The sequence below is a fragment of the Argopecten irradians genome, chromosome 3, assembly GCF_041381155.1.
Source record: "Argopecten irradians isolate NY chromosome 3, Ai_NY, whole genome shotgun sequence".
Classification (NCBI taxonomy): domain Eukaryota; kingdom Metazoa; phylum Mollusca; class Bivalvia; order Pectinida; family Pectinidae; genus Argopecten; species Argopecten irradians.
The window spans coordinates 41,393,066-41,413,319 of record NC_091136.1 but is presented as its reverse complement, the minus strand read 5'-3'; the positions used below and the strand labels follow the sequence as shown (position 1 = coordinate 41,413,319).

The following is a 20,254-nucleotide window of genomic DNA, read 5'->3' as shown; positions in this document are numbered from 1 at the left end:
CTAGTATCAAAAGGTCATAAAACAGGCAGTCTTTGTTTACACTGTTATTTCTCGAACTAAAACAAAAATTTTATGTCACACTTTTGCAACAATGAACAATTAGAAAGGGGGTTTACTATACAGTCCCAATACAGTTTTGTTGCTGGGTCCCTCACTCAGCTGCCTTTACACTACATTGTGCCTATCTACATGGGAACAAACGTTTCCAGTCTTTACCTTAATTTAGATCCTAATAACATCTTCGCAGTCTCATTCATCTGTGGGGAAATAAAATGGTTTAGTCAGATCAGTCACAAAATGACAAACAGAGAGATCCTTTCAGTACTTTGAGAAATTTATCAGTATCACAGATTCAGTTTAACTCAATATCCAAGATGGACATAGTCACTTTAGGTTGACTAAATCCCCCTAGTCAAAGGAATTTCTCACTGTCCTATTAGCTCGGTAACAGAGGATCTATTATGGCCGCCAGGCTTCTTGTTTAGAGGCCCCTCTCTCCATAATCATGTTGGACCATCACACAAATCAGCTGTACAAACTTTCCTATTAATCAGGGGTCCTACCTGGGAACTACATGTGAAATATTCAGATTCAAAGCTAATCTGGAAATCTCAAACTTAGCATCTATCAAAAAAGTCCACCACTCTTGTTTGAGCATCGGACAAAAACATGGATGCACAAAAGGGGCTTGCTATACATTGAAACGCTATCAGGGAGACTTCTGAAATAGGGTCCAACAAACTAATTAAAATCCAGATGGGCGGTACAATGACTTGTTTAACCCATCTCCAAAATGATTTCAAAACTGAAGTTAAACCCAAAAATTTTACTGTCAAAAAAAAAAAAACACGAAGATTTACTTTGCAACAATGAAAAACTGAAGTCATTAGTTTTGAAGCCTTATCAATATAAAGACAACCCTCTGAAATATTGGTCTTCAATAAAAGTGATTAATAGTTATATACATGTTTGCACAAAAGAAAGTTTTTTTTCCAGGTTGACAGAACATACCTGAAATGTATGCTCATGTAATGTGATAGAGTAATTTACCCGAGAGTATGTGTTCACATACCTAAGAAATGGCATGTAGATGTATAGATAGTTGCATACAAACAAATAAATACGTAGCCAAATTTTGGTGTGTTAATTTTGGCGCTTTCATGCCAAACACCTAATAAGCCAAAAATAATTTACCATAGATAGAGATTTGGTTTGTAAGAGAAGGTTAAACAAGAACACCCAGACCTGAGAAGTCTACCGGAATCATCAGCCAGGCAGGGCACTGGAAGCTGGAGGTAGATCTCAACCAGAGATTAAATTTTCCAGATATTGTTGCCACCAACCTCAGACAGCATATGGTTTTTTGGTCACCAGGAACAAAGAAAATTGTCATCATTGAGCTAACTGAAGCACATGAAAGGAAGAGGACCAAGTATGAGGCACTGTTGCTGGAATGTAGGGAGCGTGGCAAGCAGACATGGAACTACCCTATTGATGTTGGATGCAGGGGCTTTCCTGCACAGTCTGTGTGCAGAATGCTATCTGCATTAGGATTGTCGGGCAGGACCAGAACATAGCTGTGCAGAGGATGGCCATGACAGCAGAATGATCTTTTGGGTGTAGCTGGACACCCACCACGGGCACGCAGTAACTGATCATCAACTGTGTTGGACTCCCCACTCCCCATTCTAAGAGTGTATCAATTAAAGGGTGGAAACATGCAATGAATGATGGCCTCTGCTGAGGACATCGGTAGTGTTACAGCATAACACAACAGCTGTATTTAGGTAGCATCAATCTCAATATAAAAAGTGTTCACTGTAACTCCAAGTGACCACTAGTACTGCTAATTAAGAAGCAGTGGTTAAAATGTACTGGACAGGTAGTAAAACAACAGATTGTGAAATGAGTTTTTTCATGATTTTAAACTAAGGTCAAAGTTAAGGAAAGCTGGAGTACCCAGAGAAAAACCACTGGCCAGTACATGGCAATTTCCGACATAGATTCAAAATTATGACCGAGAAATGGAGGACTTGTAACATAATGTCGGTACATCTTAACCACTCAGCCACTGCAGCCCCCCAAAACATCCGAAATTTGAATGCTGGCCTATATATCTATCTGATAGCATAAAATACTTAAAAAAGAGAGGAAGAGTCTTGCACAAAATATGCAATATATTAAATTGATACAAACAGCCAATGAAAATCTTATCAGAAGTCATAAATCAGTGAAATACGATATGAATGTGATTTATAAAACTCTTCTTACTTTGTCAGCTTTCTTGCTCTTTAGTTCTCGGACTTTGTCTCCTTGCGCAGCGATCTTATTATTGAGGTCAGAATCTCCAGTTGTTGCTGGGGTTGCCTGAGCTGGTCTAGCATCAGGTTTCCAGTCTTTACCAGTTTTAGATTTGTACTCTCCTTTTAACGCTAATAGGATCTTCACCTCAGCGTCTATCTGGTCCTAAAAAAAACACCAAATGGTAAAAGACTTCCGCTCAGACTTAGTCTACAAACCTCCGCACAGACTTAGTCAACAAACCTTCGATCAGACTCAAGCAGTCAACAAACCTCCGCTCAGACTTAGTCTACAAACCTCCGCACAGACTTAGTCAACAAACCTCCGCACAGACTTAGTCAACAAACCTCCGCACAGTCTTAATCAACAAACCTCCGCACAGACTTAGTAAACAAACCTCCGCTCAGACTTAGTCTACAAACCTCCGCACAGACTTAGTCAACAAACCTCCGCTCAGACTTAGTCTACAAACCTCTGCTCAGACTTAGTCTACAAACCTCCGCACAGACTTAGTCTACAAACCTCTGCACAGACTTAGTTTACAAACCTCCACACAGACTTAGTCAACAAACCTCCGCTCAGACTAAGTCAACAAACCTCCGCTCAGACTCAAACAGTCAACAAACCTCCGCTAAGAATCAAACAGTCTAAAAACCTCAACCAAAACTCAAACAGTCTACAAACCTCCACTCAGACTCAAACAGTCTACAAACCTCCACCAAGACTCAAACAATCTACAAACCTCCGCTCAGACTTAGTCTACAAACCTCTGCACAGACTTAGTCAACAAACCTCCGCTCAGACTCAAACAGTCTACAAACCTCCGCTCAGACTCAAACTGTCTACAAACCTCCGCTCAGACTTAGTCTACAAAACTCCGCACAGACTTAGTCAACAAACCTCCGCTCAGCCTCAAACACTCTACAAACCTCTGATCAGACTCAAACGGTCAAAAAACGTAGTTCTAAATCCTTCAAAGCTTTGAGTAATAAATAATAAAAATAATTAACTTACTTTTTTTGCTTTCTGTCCCTTGAGTTCCCTAACCCTGTTGCCCTGGGCTGCGACCTTGTCATAAAGGTCAGCGTCTCCTCCAGTGGTTTGGGGAGCAGCAGCAGCCGGAGTAGGGACTGGGGCAGCAGCTGGGGCCGGTCTGGCGTCTGGTTTCCAATCTTTACCAGTAGCTGATTTATACTCAGCCTTCAACGCCAATAAGATCTTCACTTCAGCATCGATCTGGTCCTGAAACACAATAATTATTTAGTTTAGTATACCATCAACCACTAAAAATTATTTCTCATAATAATAATTTATAAACATAAACACTGACAGTTTTACTCATACATACATACTATCAAAGCTGAATGTTACTTATTTGCCCAAATAAACACTCATGCTCAATATAGACCAAACTCACTCTTTCGGGTACTTACAAAATTCTCCTGAAATTTGTAATCAGTTTACAAATAAATTACATTTCACACATCAGTTTAATAATGATCAAGGAAACTTGCTGTTTATATTTTAGAAAATTCCTTATCAAGTACATTTTCAGATGAATAAAACTAGCAGAGTTCAGCAATAAATTGAGCCTTACTTTTTTTGCTTTCTGTCCCTTGAGTTCCCTGACTCTGTTGCCCTGGGCTGCGACCTTGTCATAAAGGTCAGCGTCTCCTCCAGTGGTTTGGGGAGCAGCAGCAGCTGGGGCAGCAGCTGGGGCCGGTCTGGCATCTGGTTTCCAGTCTTTACCAGTAGCTGATTTATACTCTGCCTTCAACGCCAATAAGATTTTCACTTCAGCATCGATCTGGTCCTGAAACACAATCGTTATTTAGTGTAATATACCAATACCATTCAAAATGATGTTTAGTTAAGTATAGGACAAACATACTGAACTATGAACATAATAACTTTTTATATTGCTAATCAAGTTTTAGCATATCTAATCTAAGATTCATTTGGTTCAAACTGATTCAATTTAGTTTTGTTTAACAGTTCTCACACTGCTTCAAAAGTAAAAAACTTGCGTAAAATTGTTTTTCAGATATTGGAAATTTTGGTGAATTTCAAAATATAATTATGAAATATCTGATACAAAGAGATTACAATTCAGATAATTTTATTAAAGTTTGGATAATTTTCATCAAGAAAGTTTTCAGATGACTGAAATCTGTAAAGTTTAGCAATAAATTAAGCCTTACTTTTTTTGCTTTCTGTCCCTTGAGTTCCCTAACCCTGTTGCCCTGGGCTGCGACCTTGTCATAAAGGTCGGCGCCCCCTCCAGTGGTTTGGGGAGCAGCAGCAGCTGGGGCCGGGGATGGTTTGGCTCCTGGTTTCCAGTCCTTACCAGTAGCAGATTTATACTGAGCCTTTAAGTCCAAAAGGATCTTCACCTCCGAGTCGATCTGGTTCTACACATACGAAACATTTTACGATAAACAAAAAATTCATTATCATTCGATATAAAGCACTGTATATCAAATATGTGCACACAACACAGTAAATAATTAATAAATACATAATATTTTTAAACACATTGTCATAAAAATCTATTGTATGACTCTTGACAAGCAAAAGGGAAATTTTGAGTCTAAAACTTCAGTGTGCACTACATTGGTCAATTCTTATCTTTAAATTACTGTATAACTGGAACTATCTAAGACAACTTTGGTCCCACCTTAAACATTCATACAAAATTACAGCAAAAGAATAACATCATTTCATTTCACCATAATACACCATTTATGAAATTCAACTGCAACATACTTTAATGTTCATATCACAATTGATCAGGATATGTGATGTGTACTGCCGAAAAGGTCACAAACATCACCAAATTACCTTTGGAGCTTTATTGCCCTTCAGCTTCCTAATCTGTTCACCCTGGGCAGAAATCTTATTGTCCAGATCAGCGGCCGAGGCCCCTCCTGGAACAGTTGGGGCTTGCTCATCTTGGGGAGATTTTTCAGCTGACTTTCCTTTTTTGCTTTGTGCTTTCTGTAATTAAGTAAATAACATTCCTAGTACATTCCTAAAATGATCAGATAGAATGTTAATATTAATTTTATTGGAGAATGCTTTACACAAATCATGCCTCGAATCCTTTTATATTACTTTTTACCTTTTGTAACTATTATCATCAACTCATCTTCATTTGGTCACATGGCTAAGAAATTAAATATTTTTTCAATACTTAACTAGCAAAGGAATTAATGGATTTGTATACCTCTTTAGCACTGGCCTCCTGCTTGTGTTTAGAGCCCGCTGTTGGCATTTCTTTCTGGTGACCATCTGGGATGTTTAGAAGCACACATGGACTGCATTTCCCAGTGTATGGACTGTGACGGGAAAGGATTTTAAAATTGATTTTGTTATAAACTTTTGTGATCTGGCAGTAAGTGCACATGTATATGATTCAGGCATCTCAATATTTTGCAGAAATAAATTTCGTGATTACAGCAATATGCCACTAAAATATCAACCCCACGGAAATAAAATGCTATATGGTATTTTTTTTTTGCCTCCACAGAATATGAGATTTTGAGTTTGATATGATGGATACTAAGTCATTAAATTCTTTGATACTAAGTGTGAGTTAATGATATAGACCCAATGGGGATATAGAGAGTTATTTGGTAGTAGAGGTATTGGGATTACCTGGTTGGCTGGTACGGCTGATCACAGATGTAATATCCACGACGCTGTAGCTGGATTATGTCCCCTTTCTTCAAACTGGCAAGGCACGGATCTCCATACATAACCTGCTCTTTCTGTAAAATATCACGATCCAATTTTAAAATTTTCATCTACATTTTTAATTGTCAAATAGTGTGAAGGTTTGCTGTTTTTTCTTTAAACATTTAATACAAGAATTATTTCTTTCATGAACTACCTGTTCTAGTTGAAAGAAAAAATCTTGGTATACATTTTTCTCTCTTCAAATGAGCCCTCTTTACCTTTGAGTCTCTGTTTGCATATCCTTTGAAGTCCTCATCCTTTGCTAGGATAGGTTTGGTGATGATATGATCGTACTGGACACAGATGGCCGGAGTGAACGGAGCTTGGTCAGTACTAGCCAGCCAGGTGATCTTCTGAGTCTTCTTATAATCCTAAAGAAGATCAAGATACATACACTGTATTGTAATCAATCACGTAGATCACGTAGATCAGTTTTGTAGGTGATTCTTTGGAAAACATTTCACTTCCTTTTTCTCAGCATTTGGGATTAAAATTGACTTAATTATCCGAAATATAAATCAAGAGATTTTAAATGTGAACTTTGGACAATATTTGATATTGTCTTTGAGTAAATCAATTTGATGTTATAAGCTTAAACATGAAAGAAATTTATTTTTTAATAATTTTTCAAAAATTAAATTACATATATAAAAGATGCTGACAAATGTATTTAACCTTTGTTTGAGATGGTTATATTTCAATTAATTCAACACTACAGTCAAACCTTGATGATTCGAACCTCGATGAATCGAATTTCTCGCTGTATCGAACTTTTTGTCTGGTCCCGAATTTCTTCACTATATAACATTACTAACTAACCCATGTATGAATCGAAGTTTTATGAATCGAAGTTCTCGATGTATCGAACTTTTTTCATGGACCATTTGTTATAGAATCATAGGTAACTGTCACTCGATGATTCTAATAAAAGTTTACCTGTACAGATCAGGTGTTCGCCGATACCCCGCGGCATGCTGTCACACCTGTCTCGCGACGGCTCTTCGCCGGACAATAGGGATTATGACAGCTTGTGTTGCTTGCTTGAAACCAACGAGATAATTAATATCACTGATCAGGCCGATATCTGGTGCTTTGTTTTTACAAGCTGCATTATCAAATCATTAGTACGGCAAAGATACAGTTAGTCGTGTTTTTTATGTTCGCCGCCGCCATTGGTAGCGGTTTGTAGAATTTACGGAACGGTAAATAGCGAGCCACATTATTAGTAACTCATACTCAAAACTGTTACATTGCAAAACTTTGGCATACATACTGGAGCAAATCGTTCATTCTAAATCAAAGTATTTTGTAGGTGTTGTAGCGCTTTCGGTTCCCCCTTTTTAGTTTCGTTTTTACAATGTGTTTTCGTTTTTATATTCATTCCGTAATATTAACCATCGCTTAACTAGTCAACAAACGTGCACATGTACATGGGTTAGGCCTAGTACAAGTAAGTCTTGTTTATAATATACATGTATTGCTAACGATAGCAATACGTGTGATTAATTGCATACTTCGTTTTTATTTTGTTTTGTTTGTGGTAAATACAGTGATTATAAAGTTTACGAAACAGAGACGACATGTACACAACTAGGCTACCACAGTTGGTCATGGTAAAAAAATCAGTCTAATTTCAACCATGAATAATTCGAAGTCTCGATGTTTCGAAGTTTTTCTGACGGTCCCTTGAACTTCGATACATCGAGGTTTGACTGTATTTAGGTATTTTTTAAGCCATAATTTCCTAAAGAGCTACATAAGACATAAGATAGATGGTTGTATGAGTGATTCTTGATACAGGTAAGAAACTGTTTCTATCAATAGAACATATAGGGAAAATGACATACTGTATTCTCAAGGTCAAGGTCGGCATCAAGTGAAGTTATTTTTCCTTCGGTTCTGTAAAGTAAAACCAATAAATGATATTTAATCAGATAAACCTACAACCATCATAAAGTTTAACAAAAGGTTAACAAATTAAATAGAAAATTAAAATATTTTATTGACATGTATTAAATTATAATAAATGTCGTTTTTATAAAAAAATTTCAACACTAATTATTATTTCAAACATGAAACGGTCAGAATGTAAAACAAACAAAAAAATAGGTATTGTGCAATGCTAGTATTGGTACATGTACATTAATTTTGTAACCGAATGATTTTGGGGTTATTTCTCTAAACCTGGTATTACCGATTGATTTTGGTTATCTTGAGATTGCCCCAGTTGATAAAGGTTACAGTTTCCCCCTGTTTTAACATCTCAGCGTCAGCGCCCTCTATATAGAGCAAGGGAGAGTACCAGGTATCTTTGGTTCCCAGCTCTGAATTCTGGAAAAATCATAAATGGAAACATGAATTTATACATACAATGTGATCAAAATATCTTTACAGCTAATCATTACTCTGAATGCTATGAAATGCTATGAAATGTTTCGAAATTGCCTTTCATAAATATGTTTATGATCCCCTTATTCAGACTTTTATCTTTTAAATATATTAAGTACATCTGAATGTTTTAAGTTCGAAGATGAAAACATGAACAACACTGTGTTTTTAGTTGAACACATGAGTGTTGTGTTATGGAGGATTCTTACTCAATCTAAATTTTATAGTTTAGAAGCACAGGAAATAAATTAGCTCCATAGTTAATAAATTATGCTCAGAGACTAATTGATATATGAATAAGATTGAAACTAAAATCAAACCTAGATAACTCATTGACAAACTCATATAAAATTGAAGGCTTGTTTACCTCCAAGCATCTTGTTGGTTCGATCAAATGTTCAGATGCGTTTCGGTGCCCTAATACTGGTTAAGGAGCTAATAATGATTAAGTTTACTTAAAAGATATTGGCTGTCAATAACTGTTAGAGACATGTACCTTCGGGTGAACTGCGACTTTTTTACAGCCCACACTAGCTCCCTTGGCGTTGACTGGCACCACATCACTCTTTAGGAGGGCTGTGTATCGCGGTACGATTGGATCTATCACCTGTGTGTATATAATAAAAGATTAAGAATGAATCGAAATAGAAATTTTCACAGAATCAACTTTAACTAAATTTTTTTTGAGAGCAGACCTAACCTTTTGTATTATGCCAGAAACAGAAACAAGTTTTTGTAGTCTTATAAAATGTCATACCAACCTTCTTGTTAACAGACCAGATTTTGTCCCACTCCATCATGACAATAGAACGTGATGAACCCTGTCAGTAAAAAAAAAACGAGAAATTCAGAATATAGAAAAGTTATGACTGTCAAATTTCATCAAAACTTTTTGACATTTAGAGATTGTAATTAATGATGTGAAATCTATTCATTATTTCAATAAAATATTGTTTTATTCACTTGTAGTGAGAAAAGTTTTAGGATGCTAAATATACAGTAAACTTGCCATAGTGACCATCTTTGTATTAAGACCACTGCTATATTAACCATTACATTTGGGTCTCCATATGACCAGTTTTAACACAATCTAACCTATGCTTTAAGGCCATTCAGCAGATCATTTTTCCTTTGTTCCTTGGGTGGTATTTATAGACAGGTTTGACTGTACCTACTCAGTCAGAAGTAGCTTACCTGTGCTACAATGAACTGTTTGAGTCCCTCCACAGTAAGACCACGTCTCAAAACTCCTCTCACTGTCGGAAATCGGGGATCATCCCTATATGTAAAAGTATTTCATGTTACTACAAACACCTAATTGGACATAGTGCGGGAGATTTTTCTATATTTCAGTGAGAAAGAAATCTTTATGGATTTAGTTAATGGTAAAGATACACAATGCAATTGCATACATAACCTTAATGGCCACTTGGTAATCCCAAAATCTAAATATTTTGTGTCATTTTTCTATTTTGTGCTGAAGACACATGATTTTGACACAAAAGTTTATCTAATTTATGGTTTTACACATTAATGAATACTTTTATCCAGAAAATCCAATTAGATGTACACGTACCATCCATCGACAATACCCTGGTCCACAAACCATGTGAGCCTCCTTTTGGAGAGCACAGTATTCTGTAGATTGAGTCGACTATACTCATATATATGTGGCTTACGTAGACCTGCCGAAATAACATTAAATCTTAAACATGTCAGAATGTAAGTATTCGTAGAAATTATCATATCTGCTTACATTACATTTTCTTTAATGCTAAATGGTTTGGGCAGGTTGAACATAAGCCTATCTTGTAACATTGAAGATGTCACAATAATGTTTATGTCAATTTATTTAAGTTTCTTTCTGAGGAAATCTATTCGGATGTGTTGTTATCTGTATGAACACTGTCATGTGGAATATTAATGAGGAAATTCATGTTACAGAATATATATATAAAGCAATCTTTGACTATACATTATGATTTCCTTTAATTTCTGTTACATTAATGCTTCCCCATGGAGAGGTTTAGGAACTCCCTTACCTCACAGTAAAAGAAGGAGTGATGATGAAATAGGGGCTTATTTACTTCCTATACTTACCCAACGCATCAATGATCCAGAAATACTGACAGTCACGGTCATGGTACTCTGTCGTCCTCAGAGCATGCGTCACTCCCTCAACACTATCAACGATCGGGCAGGCAAAGTCGTATGTCGGGTAGACCCTTTTATAAAACATCACAGTACATTTTATCACCAGTCATAGTAGACTGATACTTTCCCTAGCCAATCAAAATATAATACTGTAACATCTAGTTATCAGTATAAACTTAAAAAGCCATGTTACACATTTGTTATTTTCTAACTGAGCTATGAAAAAAGATAAATACAAAAATAAACAAATCTAATTGAATGTGAAGTACAAAGTTTTAATAACAAACATCTGCTAGTCTGAGGCAGCTGTGTGCCTCTATTCTAGCAACTTTAACTATGACTTTATAACTCTAACTTAGGAAGAGTAGTGGCCAAGTTTTCACTTCTATCTCTTTACTCTAAGATAGCAACGTACTTGTACTTGGTGCCTGTTTTGACATGTGGCTCAGTTTTACACCTGAAGAAGGTTGGATCTCTCATACAACCATTGTCTGACTGCATGTCAATCATCCCTCTCACACAGTATGTCTTCCCAAGATCGGAGCCTTTCTTCATCTCCTCCCATATCTCTAAGTTCTTCTCCACACCTATGGAGTAAACATATAACTATATTTCTCCTTGCTTTAATGTTGAACAAAGCTACAAATTGCATGACTGGATTTATATATTTTAGGTTCTGACTTATATAGAATCTAGAAAGACAAAATAGTGTAGCACGACAGAGGCATCTGACTTTACCTGTAGTACTTTTATACATAATATCCTTAAATGTACGTTCACTTTTTATACAGAATTCACATGGATTCTTTGGTTTGATGTCTACCTAATTCTATACAATAAGAAAAAACAAAGTAAGTTTTGCCGTTTTTCAATCTTTTAAAATATAACATCTTGTCCATATTTGTTGAAATGAAATATGAATAAATGAAATGACCACAAAATGCATAGAAACTGCAATAATTACTGAGTTAAACCATGAATAGATCTTCTTTTATACATACTATTAGATCTATTTTTTGAACTAGTCCTCTCTTCTCTCTCTTTTTTCATGGTTTCAGGGTCTGTGTTGTCACAGTATGCCTTTTTCTCACGGATCATCTTTTCTCCCAGCTTCAGTATGAGGTCAAAATGGTCAGAAGTATGACTGAAGATGTCATACTTGATTCCCAACATGGCTACATCTTCCAGAATCACCTAAACATAAAATGTATCAAATTTAATCCAAATGCTGTACCAATCTTTGAGTACACATTAGCCCCTTCGTTCTCTTTTGAAATCATCAAAATTCTGTGTTTTCCCTCTTAAAGAGATTGCCCATATCTATAACGATGTCTGTAATCCTATATCAATGCATAAATCCTTATCAGTTGTAAAGGGAAACCCTAGAGTATAATTGGATCTTTTGAATTTTGTTATTCTCCTTTGAAATTATTGTCAATACAAAATATAACATTTGCACAGGTAACCATATATTAATGCAAAAATGAATACCATGCCCATACCAGAGTGATTCCATCATATCTTCGAGAGGCGAGCTAATGGAAAAAGGGTTTTCCTCATTTTTTAAATTTTTATTTTTACTAATTTTTTTTTTACAATAAGAATACATAACATAAATACTAGGTACATCTATCCCCATTCAACAGTGGATTTGTGAGTCAAATCATTGCACACTGGCTTTAGATAAGATGAGTCTTCACCAGATTAGAAGTGTCACAGAAAAATATTATGACAAGAATCAAAACCAAAATAGTGAGAACATTTTTTGTCTTCCTTCTGTGTCTTACAGACTTGATTTACCTTCTCAAAGTCGGCATCCTCTTTGGCTGGGTTTGTGTCATCAAACCTCATGATCAGTTTGCCCTTAAACAGCTGTGCATAGTGGTAATTCAGGAGGGCTGCCTTGGCATGACCAATATGGAGATATCTGTTGACGAACATCATTTCCTATTAATTTCTATAAATATTGATACAATGTATTATAGGTATTCCAGAGCAATATAAAATATCTGAGATTCTCTGAAGGTATGGAGCTTGTTGTTTTATAGTTTAGAATTTAACATTGGAGCAAATGTATGTTCTCAGAATTAAAATGAGCAAAACAGTCCCTTGAGAGTTGAACTTACCCACTGGCCTCAGGTGGAAATCGGACTACCACTTTACCAATCTCAGCTCCTGGCAGATCTACAAATTTCCCCTCATCCTTTTTCACCTGTAACAAAGTAAAATACATCCTGTAAATCCGTCTATTTCTTTCTCACAAATCTGATAAACTGGACTGAAATATAATGCCTGCAGTGCTTCGTATACACACTTTAAAGACTTCCGTTTCCTACATACTTTGTATTTTTAAACATTAAGAATGTTGTACGGTATTAAGTTTTATTTAAACTATTTTATAAAAACATGTCAACATCTTTCTTCTTAATTCATATATAATAATTCAAATTTATCAGAACTTTCAAGAGCTATGCATTTTTCCTTCAAACATCCAATCATTAAATTAAAGCTGAGAAAATTTAAAAGTGACATAGATTTTCTTCCAAAATGTTTGAACAGGTACTTGAAACGAAAAAAGTTATACATAAAATTATTCTTTAACACTCCTTTCATGAACAACACTAGATTGATTATTGGCTACAAAAGCTTTGACTTACAGTAGTTTCTGATTTTTTGTTTCCTTGTGGTTGAGGTTTAGGAACAACTTTCAGTGCAGATGTAAATGCCTCTTGATCAGACAGAAACTTAAAGTAACGTGAAACATTCACTGGTGCTGTGTTCCTAGCCAGCATATCATACCATTGCTTGTTGACTGTGGAGAAAAACAAGTTCAAAACAACTATTCATTTCTATATCAGATATGAATAATTAATATGAGTGATCATGCTGTGTAAAGAAAAATAAGATCATCTATGAAACGCTATGGCAACTTTACTACTGTGAAAAAGCTACCATGGAAATATTCCTTCAAGTTTTATTACCATGTATTCAGGCATAGAAAGGAATTATTATTAAAAGATAAAAACAAGTGGAGGATTCAGGAGAACTACAATTACAATATGTCTTCTTTCATTTGTTAAGATGTTTGAACATATTACCACTAGCCCTCCATCTCTGGGTTTCAAGTTTTATATATCATATCATATATCAGCGATTATTCTCCAGGTGCTTTAGCTTTAGGCCACCTTCTAAAACTGGTCCTGAAATGGCCCAAGACAAAAACCAGAAACAAACAAAATAGATAGATTACCATGCAGTGCCTCCCAGACAGCAAAGTCAGCGATTGTAAGGCCATGGCCAACCAGGAAGGTAACAAGAGACAGTCTGTCTTCTAGGTACTGTAAGGCTGAGGCAAACTCGCTGGCACAGGATAGGTGACCGGCGCCAAACGTCATCCAATGGTCAACCTGTTTATAGACAAATATTTACAGATTGTCTTAAAAACAATACTTTTGAAAAAGTAATAATGATACAAAAAACATGCAGGATGGTTCTGTCAATATTGAACAATCACTTTGGTATGATAAAATGACATTTGACAATGACAGGATGCAAAGAAGAAATATTTCTAAAGAATATAAAGAGATTTCTCAGAAAAATAGATTTCTTAAACTTCACAAAAAACGTAAATCTAAGAAATAACTTTCACTTTTGTTTAAATATTAGGTCATGCAGGGATAATGACAAGTGATCCAAAATAAACTTCATGCAAGATTAATCCAGCTTTGCAGGGATTACATAATTAACATGTGCTCAATCATCGCAAAGCCTAATGTAATTAACTTTTTTATATCTGGATTCAATTATCATTATCCCCTCATAGCCTGAAATAAAAAGCTATTCCTTAAATACATACATTAACCTAATTATATAGAAACGGTCCTTTTATTTATACAATCTCCTATAAGTAAACCATCTTATAGATGATCTGTATCTTCAAGTACTAACAGAAATCACCTTATATTGTTGTATACCAACTTTCTTTAGTGTGTGATTTACTTTCATGATTTTTGCAATTAAGGTGATATAAATTCATAAGATTTACTATTAAAACGGTAAACTCATACACAATTAAATTGAAAGAAATTTCAATTCAGTTTTTAAATCTGCAAAAATTTATCTCCATCAACTTTAATTGAAATTGAAAGTGTGAAAAGTAGTCACGAAAGAATGTTGATTTACATGTACAGACACTGCAGATAATGTGTTCGAAACTTTGAGTTATTTCCCTTTAAGCATTCACCTTCAACTCAAACGTTGTAACAGTTCAGTTCAGGATTTGTGTTAAAATTCTCTCACTTGATATAATGACCATAACATTATATTTACACTTGCTAGGCTTGCTTACTTTACGCAAGTACTAGCCGATTTTGTTTACCATAACTGCATGGTAACATTGAACTTTGAACTTGCGTATGCAAATGTTCTATGCAATGTAAAGGGGCTACTTTTTTTTAAAAAGAAACACATGGCATTGTTTACATTTTGACACAACATTACATGTGTATTGTTGTTTTTCATAGAATTTTGGAAAAATGGAAACAATATATATATATGTATTATATTTATATATGATACAAACAACTAACGCCCCCCATAGAATATATTCTTAGAGGAGTTGCTCCATACAAGCATGGTTAACATAAAAGCGAAATCCAATCCCTATACAATACAGGCAGTGTGATTTATGTTCTTGGTCAATTCCTAAATCATTACAAGGATAACATGATTTTGTTTGGTTTGCTATACATGTATTTACGTCCTATTAACAACCAGGGTCATGTAAGGACAACCTCCTATGTATGTGGTATGTAGCATGTATGAAGTGCGTGGTGTATGTTTTGGGAGACTGTGATATATTTGTGTTGTGTCTTTTGTGTTGTGTCTTCTTGTATAGTGGATCTCTTTCCCTTTCTATAGGATAACATGAAGTTATCAGTTTCAATAAACATACTCTATTTATTTTACCATGCAAATAGATATCACATCATGTTATGTATCCACACAATTCAAATACCTGGTAGTATGTAGTTTTTAGATAGTGGGATACATCACTACTCACTAGTGTGTACATAACTACATGTAGGAACAAAAAAAAACCTCTGTTTTCTGTAAAACTGAGTCTCCCAGCAGTCCTTCATCTGGAAATGTTCTTGCCAAGAAACGGGCAATTGAAAAATTACTTGTGAAAGTATCACCACTGTAAATAAAAAATAACATTACTGGTAATAAATATTAGTTCTGGTCCAATTTTTTTCAGAATTAAAAAAAAAGTAAATAATTTTTCACAAATGCATCTAGATTTTTGCTGCATTTTAAAATTGTGCATATATTCATAGACACAAAAAAAGGGACACAGAATTCAACTTTCTGCTACCTATAGCTACAAGTAATTATCATTTACATGTAGTTATTATCAAAAGTTAATTCCAGGGAAACGCTGTATATCATATATGTGTTGTATTAAAAAAAAATTATAGTCAAGATATATATGCACACTGCAATGAATGCATCAGCTATTACATCCATAACCTTAATTCAAAGTGAGATATATTGTCAAAATACATTGTCTGCTCTTTACTTTTCCACATTATAATATACTCACTTTCCAACATCAAGTGAAGTGGCCTTTCCTAATTCTGTAGATACTTTTTTCCCACGGGACTTCAAAAACTGGGCAGTTAGAAAGGCAGCTAATAAATGAAAAGAAAGTAAGACATGGTAAAGATATTGTTTATATTTCATATGCTGTACTTTTTGCTAAACAATATGCATATGCCTGAATATATTTAAAGGGACAATTCAGTCTAAGAAAACATTAAAATTTGTACATATATCGAAAAAAAATCCCAGTTCTAATGGAAACAAGGAGCCGCAAAGCTTGGCATTATCCCCCGCGCCCAGTTGTATTTTTTAATAAATTTCCATGGTAACAGAAAAAGTATTGAAAATGGAAGGTTCCCATTAGAAAAAGGCACAACTAGAGCACTAGCCTAACATGTACAGAAAGTTTCGTGTAGCCAAATTGAACGGTTTTTGAGTTATAGCCCGGAATAGAAAGGAAACTTTAATAATATGGTATTTTTGAATAAGTTTCCATGGTAACAGAAAAAGTATCGAAAATGAAAGGTTCCCATTAGCAAAAGGCACAACTAGAGCACTAGCCTAACATGTACAGAATGTTTCGTGTAGCCAAGTTGAACGGTTTTTGAGTTATAGCCCGGAATAGAAAGGAAACTTTAATAATATGGTATTTTTTAATAAGTTTCCATGGTAACAGAAAAAGTATTGAAAATGGAAGGTTCCCATTAGAAAAAGGCACAACTAGAGCACTAGCCTAACATGTACAGAAAGTTTCGTGTAGCCAAGTTGAACGGTTTTCGAGTTATAGCCCGGAATAGAAAGGAAACTTTAATAATATGGTATTTTTGAATAAGTTTCCATGGTAACAGAAAAAGTATCGAAAATGAAAGGTTCCCATTAGCAAAAGGCACAACTAGAGCACTAGCCTAACATGTACAGAAAGTTTCGTGTAGCCAAGTTGAACGGTTTAGGAGTTATAGCCCGGAAACGATACTCGGACGGACGGACGCACGGACGCACGGACAGAGCCCAAATCAATATCCCCCGCAAACGCGTTTCGCGGGGGATAATTAGATCAGTCGGTTTTACTGTGATATGCCTGAAAAGCCCGTGGTTGTGACATGTGTGTAGATGTTCAAACTCGCTCGCTGTCCGCCATTACACATTGTAGTCGAACTTCTTGTATGCCGAACCCTGTCCCTTGCTCGTAGAGTAATGCAACTTTTGTCTAGAACTGCTAAAATCGCTCTGACAGTAGTGATTTTACCTTATTAGGCGAATTGTCTTGCCTAAAAATCATTTTATCACCTTCTCAGGGGTTATGTAGCTTATTTGTTTAACGTGCGTGACTTTGGCTCGGGTATGGGTACAGCGTCCATATTGTACCTGTTAATCGTGTTGATCAACGAATTGATGTTTCAACGATATTAATTAAAATACTAAACAATGACGTGGAATTTGTCAATATTTTATGTTATATGTTTCATAAGAAATGTAGAACAATACATTTATGCCATATTTTGCTTCTTGGTTATGTAAAAGAACTAGCCTGAGTGAAATGTCCCTTTAATATAGTAGAACTAGTGTTTATATATAATATACATGTGCAACTTCAATAACAAAAAAGGTTCGGTTGAATTAAATTCTAGTGAAGGATCTGATCTCAACATGGTTGATCATCATTAATGTAGAGGACTTTTGTAATTATAAGCCTCTAGCTGTCTAGTTGATAAGATCTCTATTCACGAGTTTTACTCTGTATGGTGATGTCTCACTGGCCCTAACATTTTCTTAATTTTGGTTAAATTGGTAGAACTTCCATCTCTGACTTTTCAGTTTTTACTCAGTCTGGTTGCTACCATACTGGATTTGATATACCTGTCAAGTTTCCTGCAGTACTAAGATTGCAGGATACTCCCGAAAATTCAAACAAAATACTTAAGTTTTCAGTCTGAAAAGATGACCCATGCACATATGTGAGTCCTGAAATTGATGAAAATCTCCAGTTTTCTCATTCTTGTACATGTGTTAGTCTAGATTTAGAAAAATTCTATCCTGAATATATAATATATTTATTTCTTATTTCTATTTTTAAATATTAACTACGTATATATCTAAATAGGCATGTGCTACATTTTCCCATCTACTATATATAGTTACAAAAGTACAAATTAAACAGCCTAAAATAGACGTAAACTAAAATTCAACAATACATATTCATAATTTGTCTCTGTTGCCATATATAAATACATGTCAACTTGACAAGTATAATGCAGTGGCCAAATGATGCTTGTGAACCAATATACGCTGGATTCAAAATTTCAAATTGTGATGAATCAATAAAATGCTGACTGATGGATGGTCAATGATACATTTTCCTTAGTTTTTTTAAACATTCAATTGTTTAAATCACACTGTGAGATAAGTATTTCCCCCATATATACTTCACAGGGATATTCTGTGGTTGCTAGCTAGGAAAAGATATCTCTATCTTACACAGGGGGTGAAAGACAGCTCACACGCGCTAGACAATAACGTGATGTCATCATGCAATACATGCGGCGTAACTGCGGCACGCATTGTAGATGATGTCATCAATTTTGACGCATAACGAGCACGATGTTACTGCGATAATTGTGCGATGAAAAAGCTGGAAATCATGTGGAATTTCATCATTTTTTCTACTAAGTATGGGAGAAAAAGAATCAAACATGGGTCTGTGAAGTGGACATGGATATCTCAACCCGAGTGCAAGCCTCGGGTTTGCACTCGGGTTGACCGGCCAAAATCTTTCACTCGGGTTGAGATATCCCTGTCAACTTCACAGACCCATGTAAGATTCTATTAGTCATCAGATTGACATTATTAGAAACTTGTGTACGTTTATATATGTTTATGAGATTGTTCACGGCTAATGAAATTTGGGGGCTCATTCTCATTTCACAGTTTATAATTTTATGATCGCCTGAATGATATAAGCTTTCATATCACAAGCTGATATAAACAAAATTCAGGAAGACATAAACAGCTAGCTGCATAGCCTAGGCTAGCCCAAGATACTCTGGCCCTGACACCAGACTTAGACATTATGACAGATAGATGTCTGGTTTAGGGCCAGAGCGCAGTAGTACTCGAAAACCTTGAATAAGCCGACACCGTTTGGTATCGGGCAAGGTACTCTACATTTACATACCATATTTGGACAAGAGGGGACGATTTGACTGGGGCTGATGTGCCTTGCATCATTCAGAGATTGTTCTTACCCAAAGCTGGCCTATCCTTCTGCACTGCAACACTATACGACATCGTATCAACAGTTTCTACAACTAATCGTCAGCTTTGGGAGGCCTTAAATAGGAAACCGGCTTATCTAGACCTCGAAATAAAAAAAGTTGCATGTGGTTTCATCAGCCCGGAAGTACTTTTTGATTATAATACAGAAGCCAAATACGGAGAGCACAAGTTCCGGACGTTAAATAATACAACATAGCAGAAACGTACAGTGTACAGTATATTATGCATTTATTTTTTGAACAAAGAATAAAATTTATTTTACATAAAAAATATACAAGAATAATTATGTGATGCATCGGGATTTATTTCTAACTACCTTATCAAGATCCCAAATGGTCAATTTCAACACAATTTGCTTTGTAGTATCACAGGAGCTCGACGTTCGATTAATATAATAAGAATACCCCTAAGCTTCTATACTAGTTTTTATATAATATATAGGGGGTATTTTCATATATCTATGTTATATATTATTGACAGAACGTCAAGCACAGACTGGGATTGTATGTACAGAAGCAGATATTTATGTAAATCTTTCAGAGTAATTATAATTAAGCACATATATAAAAAAAACACATATGAATTGGTTGTAAAGACCATTTTTTATTCTTGATCCCCTTTATTGACATGTTTGTCTGTATAGATAGACCCAGGAGCCAGATAATCCAGGGGTGAATACTACGTCAGATATAGACCTCTAAAATATCTAAAAATGGTCTTAGGGCACTATGGTGGGTCCATGATTATATAATCTGTAACTCAAATCCCTGTGAATACATTGGCTGCTTGCAATGTC

At 35.4% G+C, this 20,254-nt stretch overlaps 1 protein-coding gene across 1 annotated transcript; it reads right to left on the bottom strand.

Annotated features, from left to right (window-relative positions):
* Window positions 1-212: 212 nt before the first annotated feature.
* Window positions 213-19,603, bottom strand: LOC138319675 (bifunctional glutamate/proline--tRNA ligase-like). The gene is made up of 25 exons (XM_069262821.1): window positions 19,428-19,603; window positions 16,187-16,274; window positions 15,682-15,781; window positions 13,832-13,988; window positions 13,239-13,393; window positions 12,708-12,793; window positions 12,382-12,508; window positions 11,583-11,775; window positions 10,997-11,168; window positions 10,528-10,652; window positions 10,004-10,112; window positions 9,622-9,706; window positions 9,189-9,248; window positions 8,924-9,034; window positions 8,234-8,370; window positions 7,887-7,938; window positions 6,258-6,410; window positions 5,959-6,071; window positions 5,528-5,639; window positions 5,143-5,298; window positions 4,503-4,712; window positions 3,899-4,114; window positions 3,316-3,543; window positions 2,272-2,466; window positions 213-257 (listed from the first exon to the last, which is right to left on the bottom strand). The coding sequence occupies exons 1-25, from the start codon at window positions 19,468-19,470 to the stop codon at window positions 213-215; spliced, it is 3,228 nt and encodes a 1,075-aa protein (XP_069118922.1). The 5' UTR covers window positions 19,471-19,603.
* Window positions 19,604-20,254: the final 651 nt, after the last annotated feature.

What these genes read in the sequence shown, in the direction of transcription:
- LOC138319675 (XM_069262821.1), bottom strand. Translation starts at nt 19,470, where the DNA reads ATGTCGTATAGTGTTGCAGTGCAGAAGGATAGGCCAGCTTTGG. An exon ending in CAGCCGTACCAGCCAACCAG is followed by an intron (nt 5,640 to 5,958) that starts GTAATCCCAATA and finishes TTCCCGTCACAG; the next exon opens with TCCATACACTGGGAAATGCA. An exon ending in AGGGACAGAAAGCAAAAAAA is followed by an intron (nt 3,544 to 3,898) that starts GTAAGGCTCAAT and finishes ATTGTGTTTCAG; the next exon opens with GACCAGATCGATGCTGAAGT.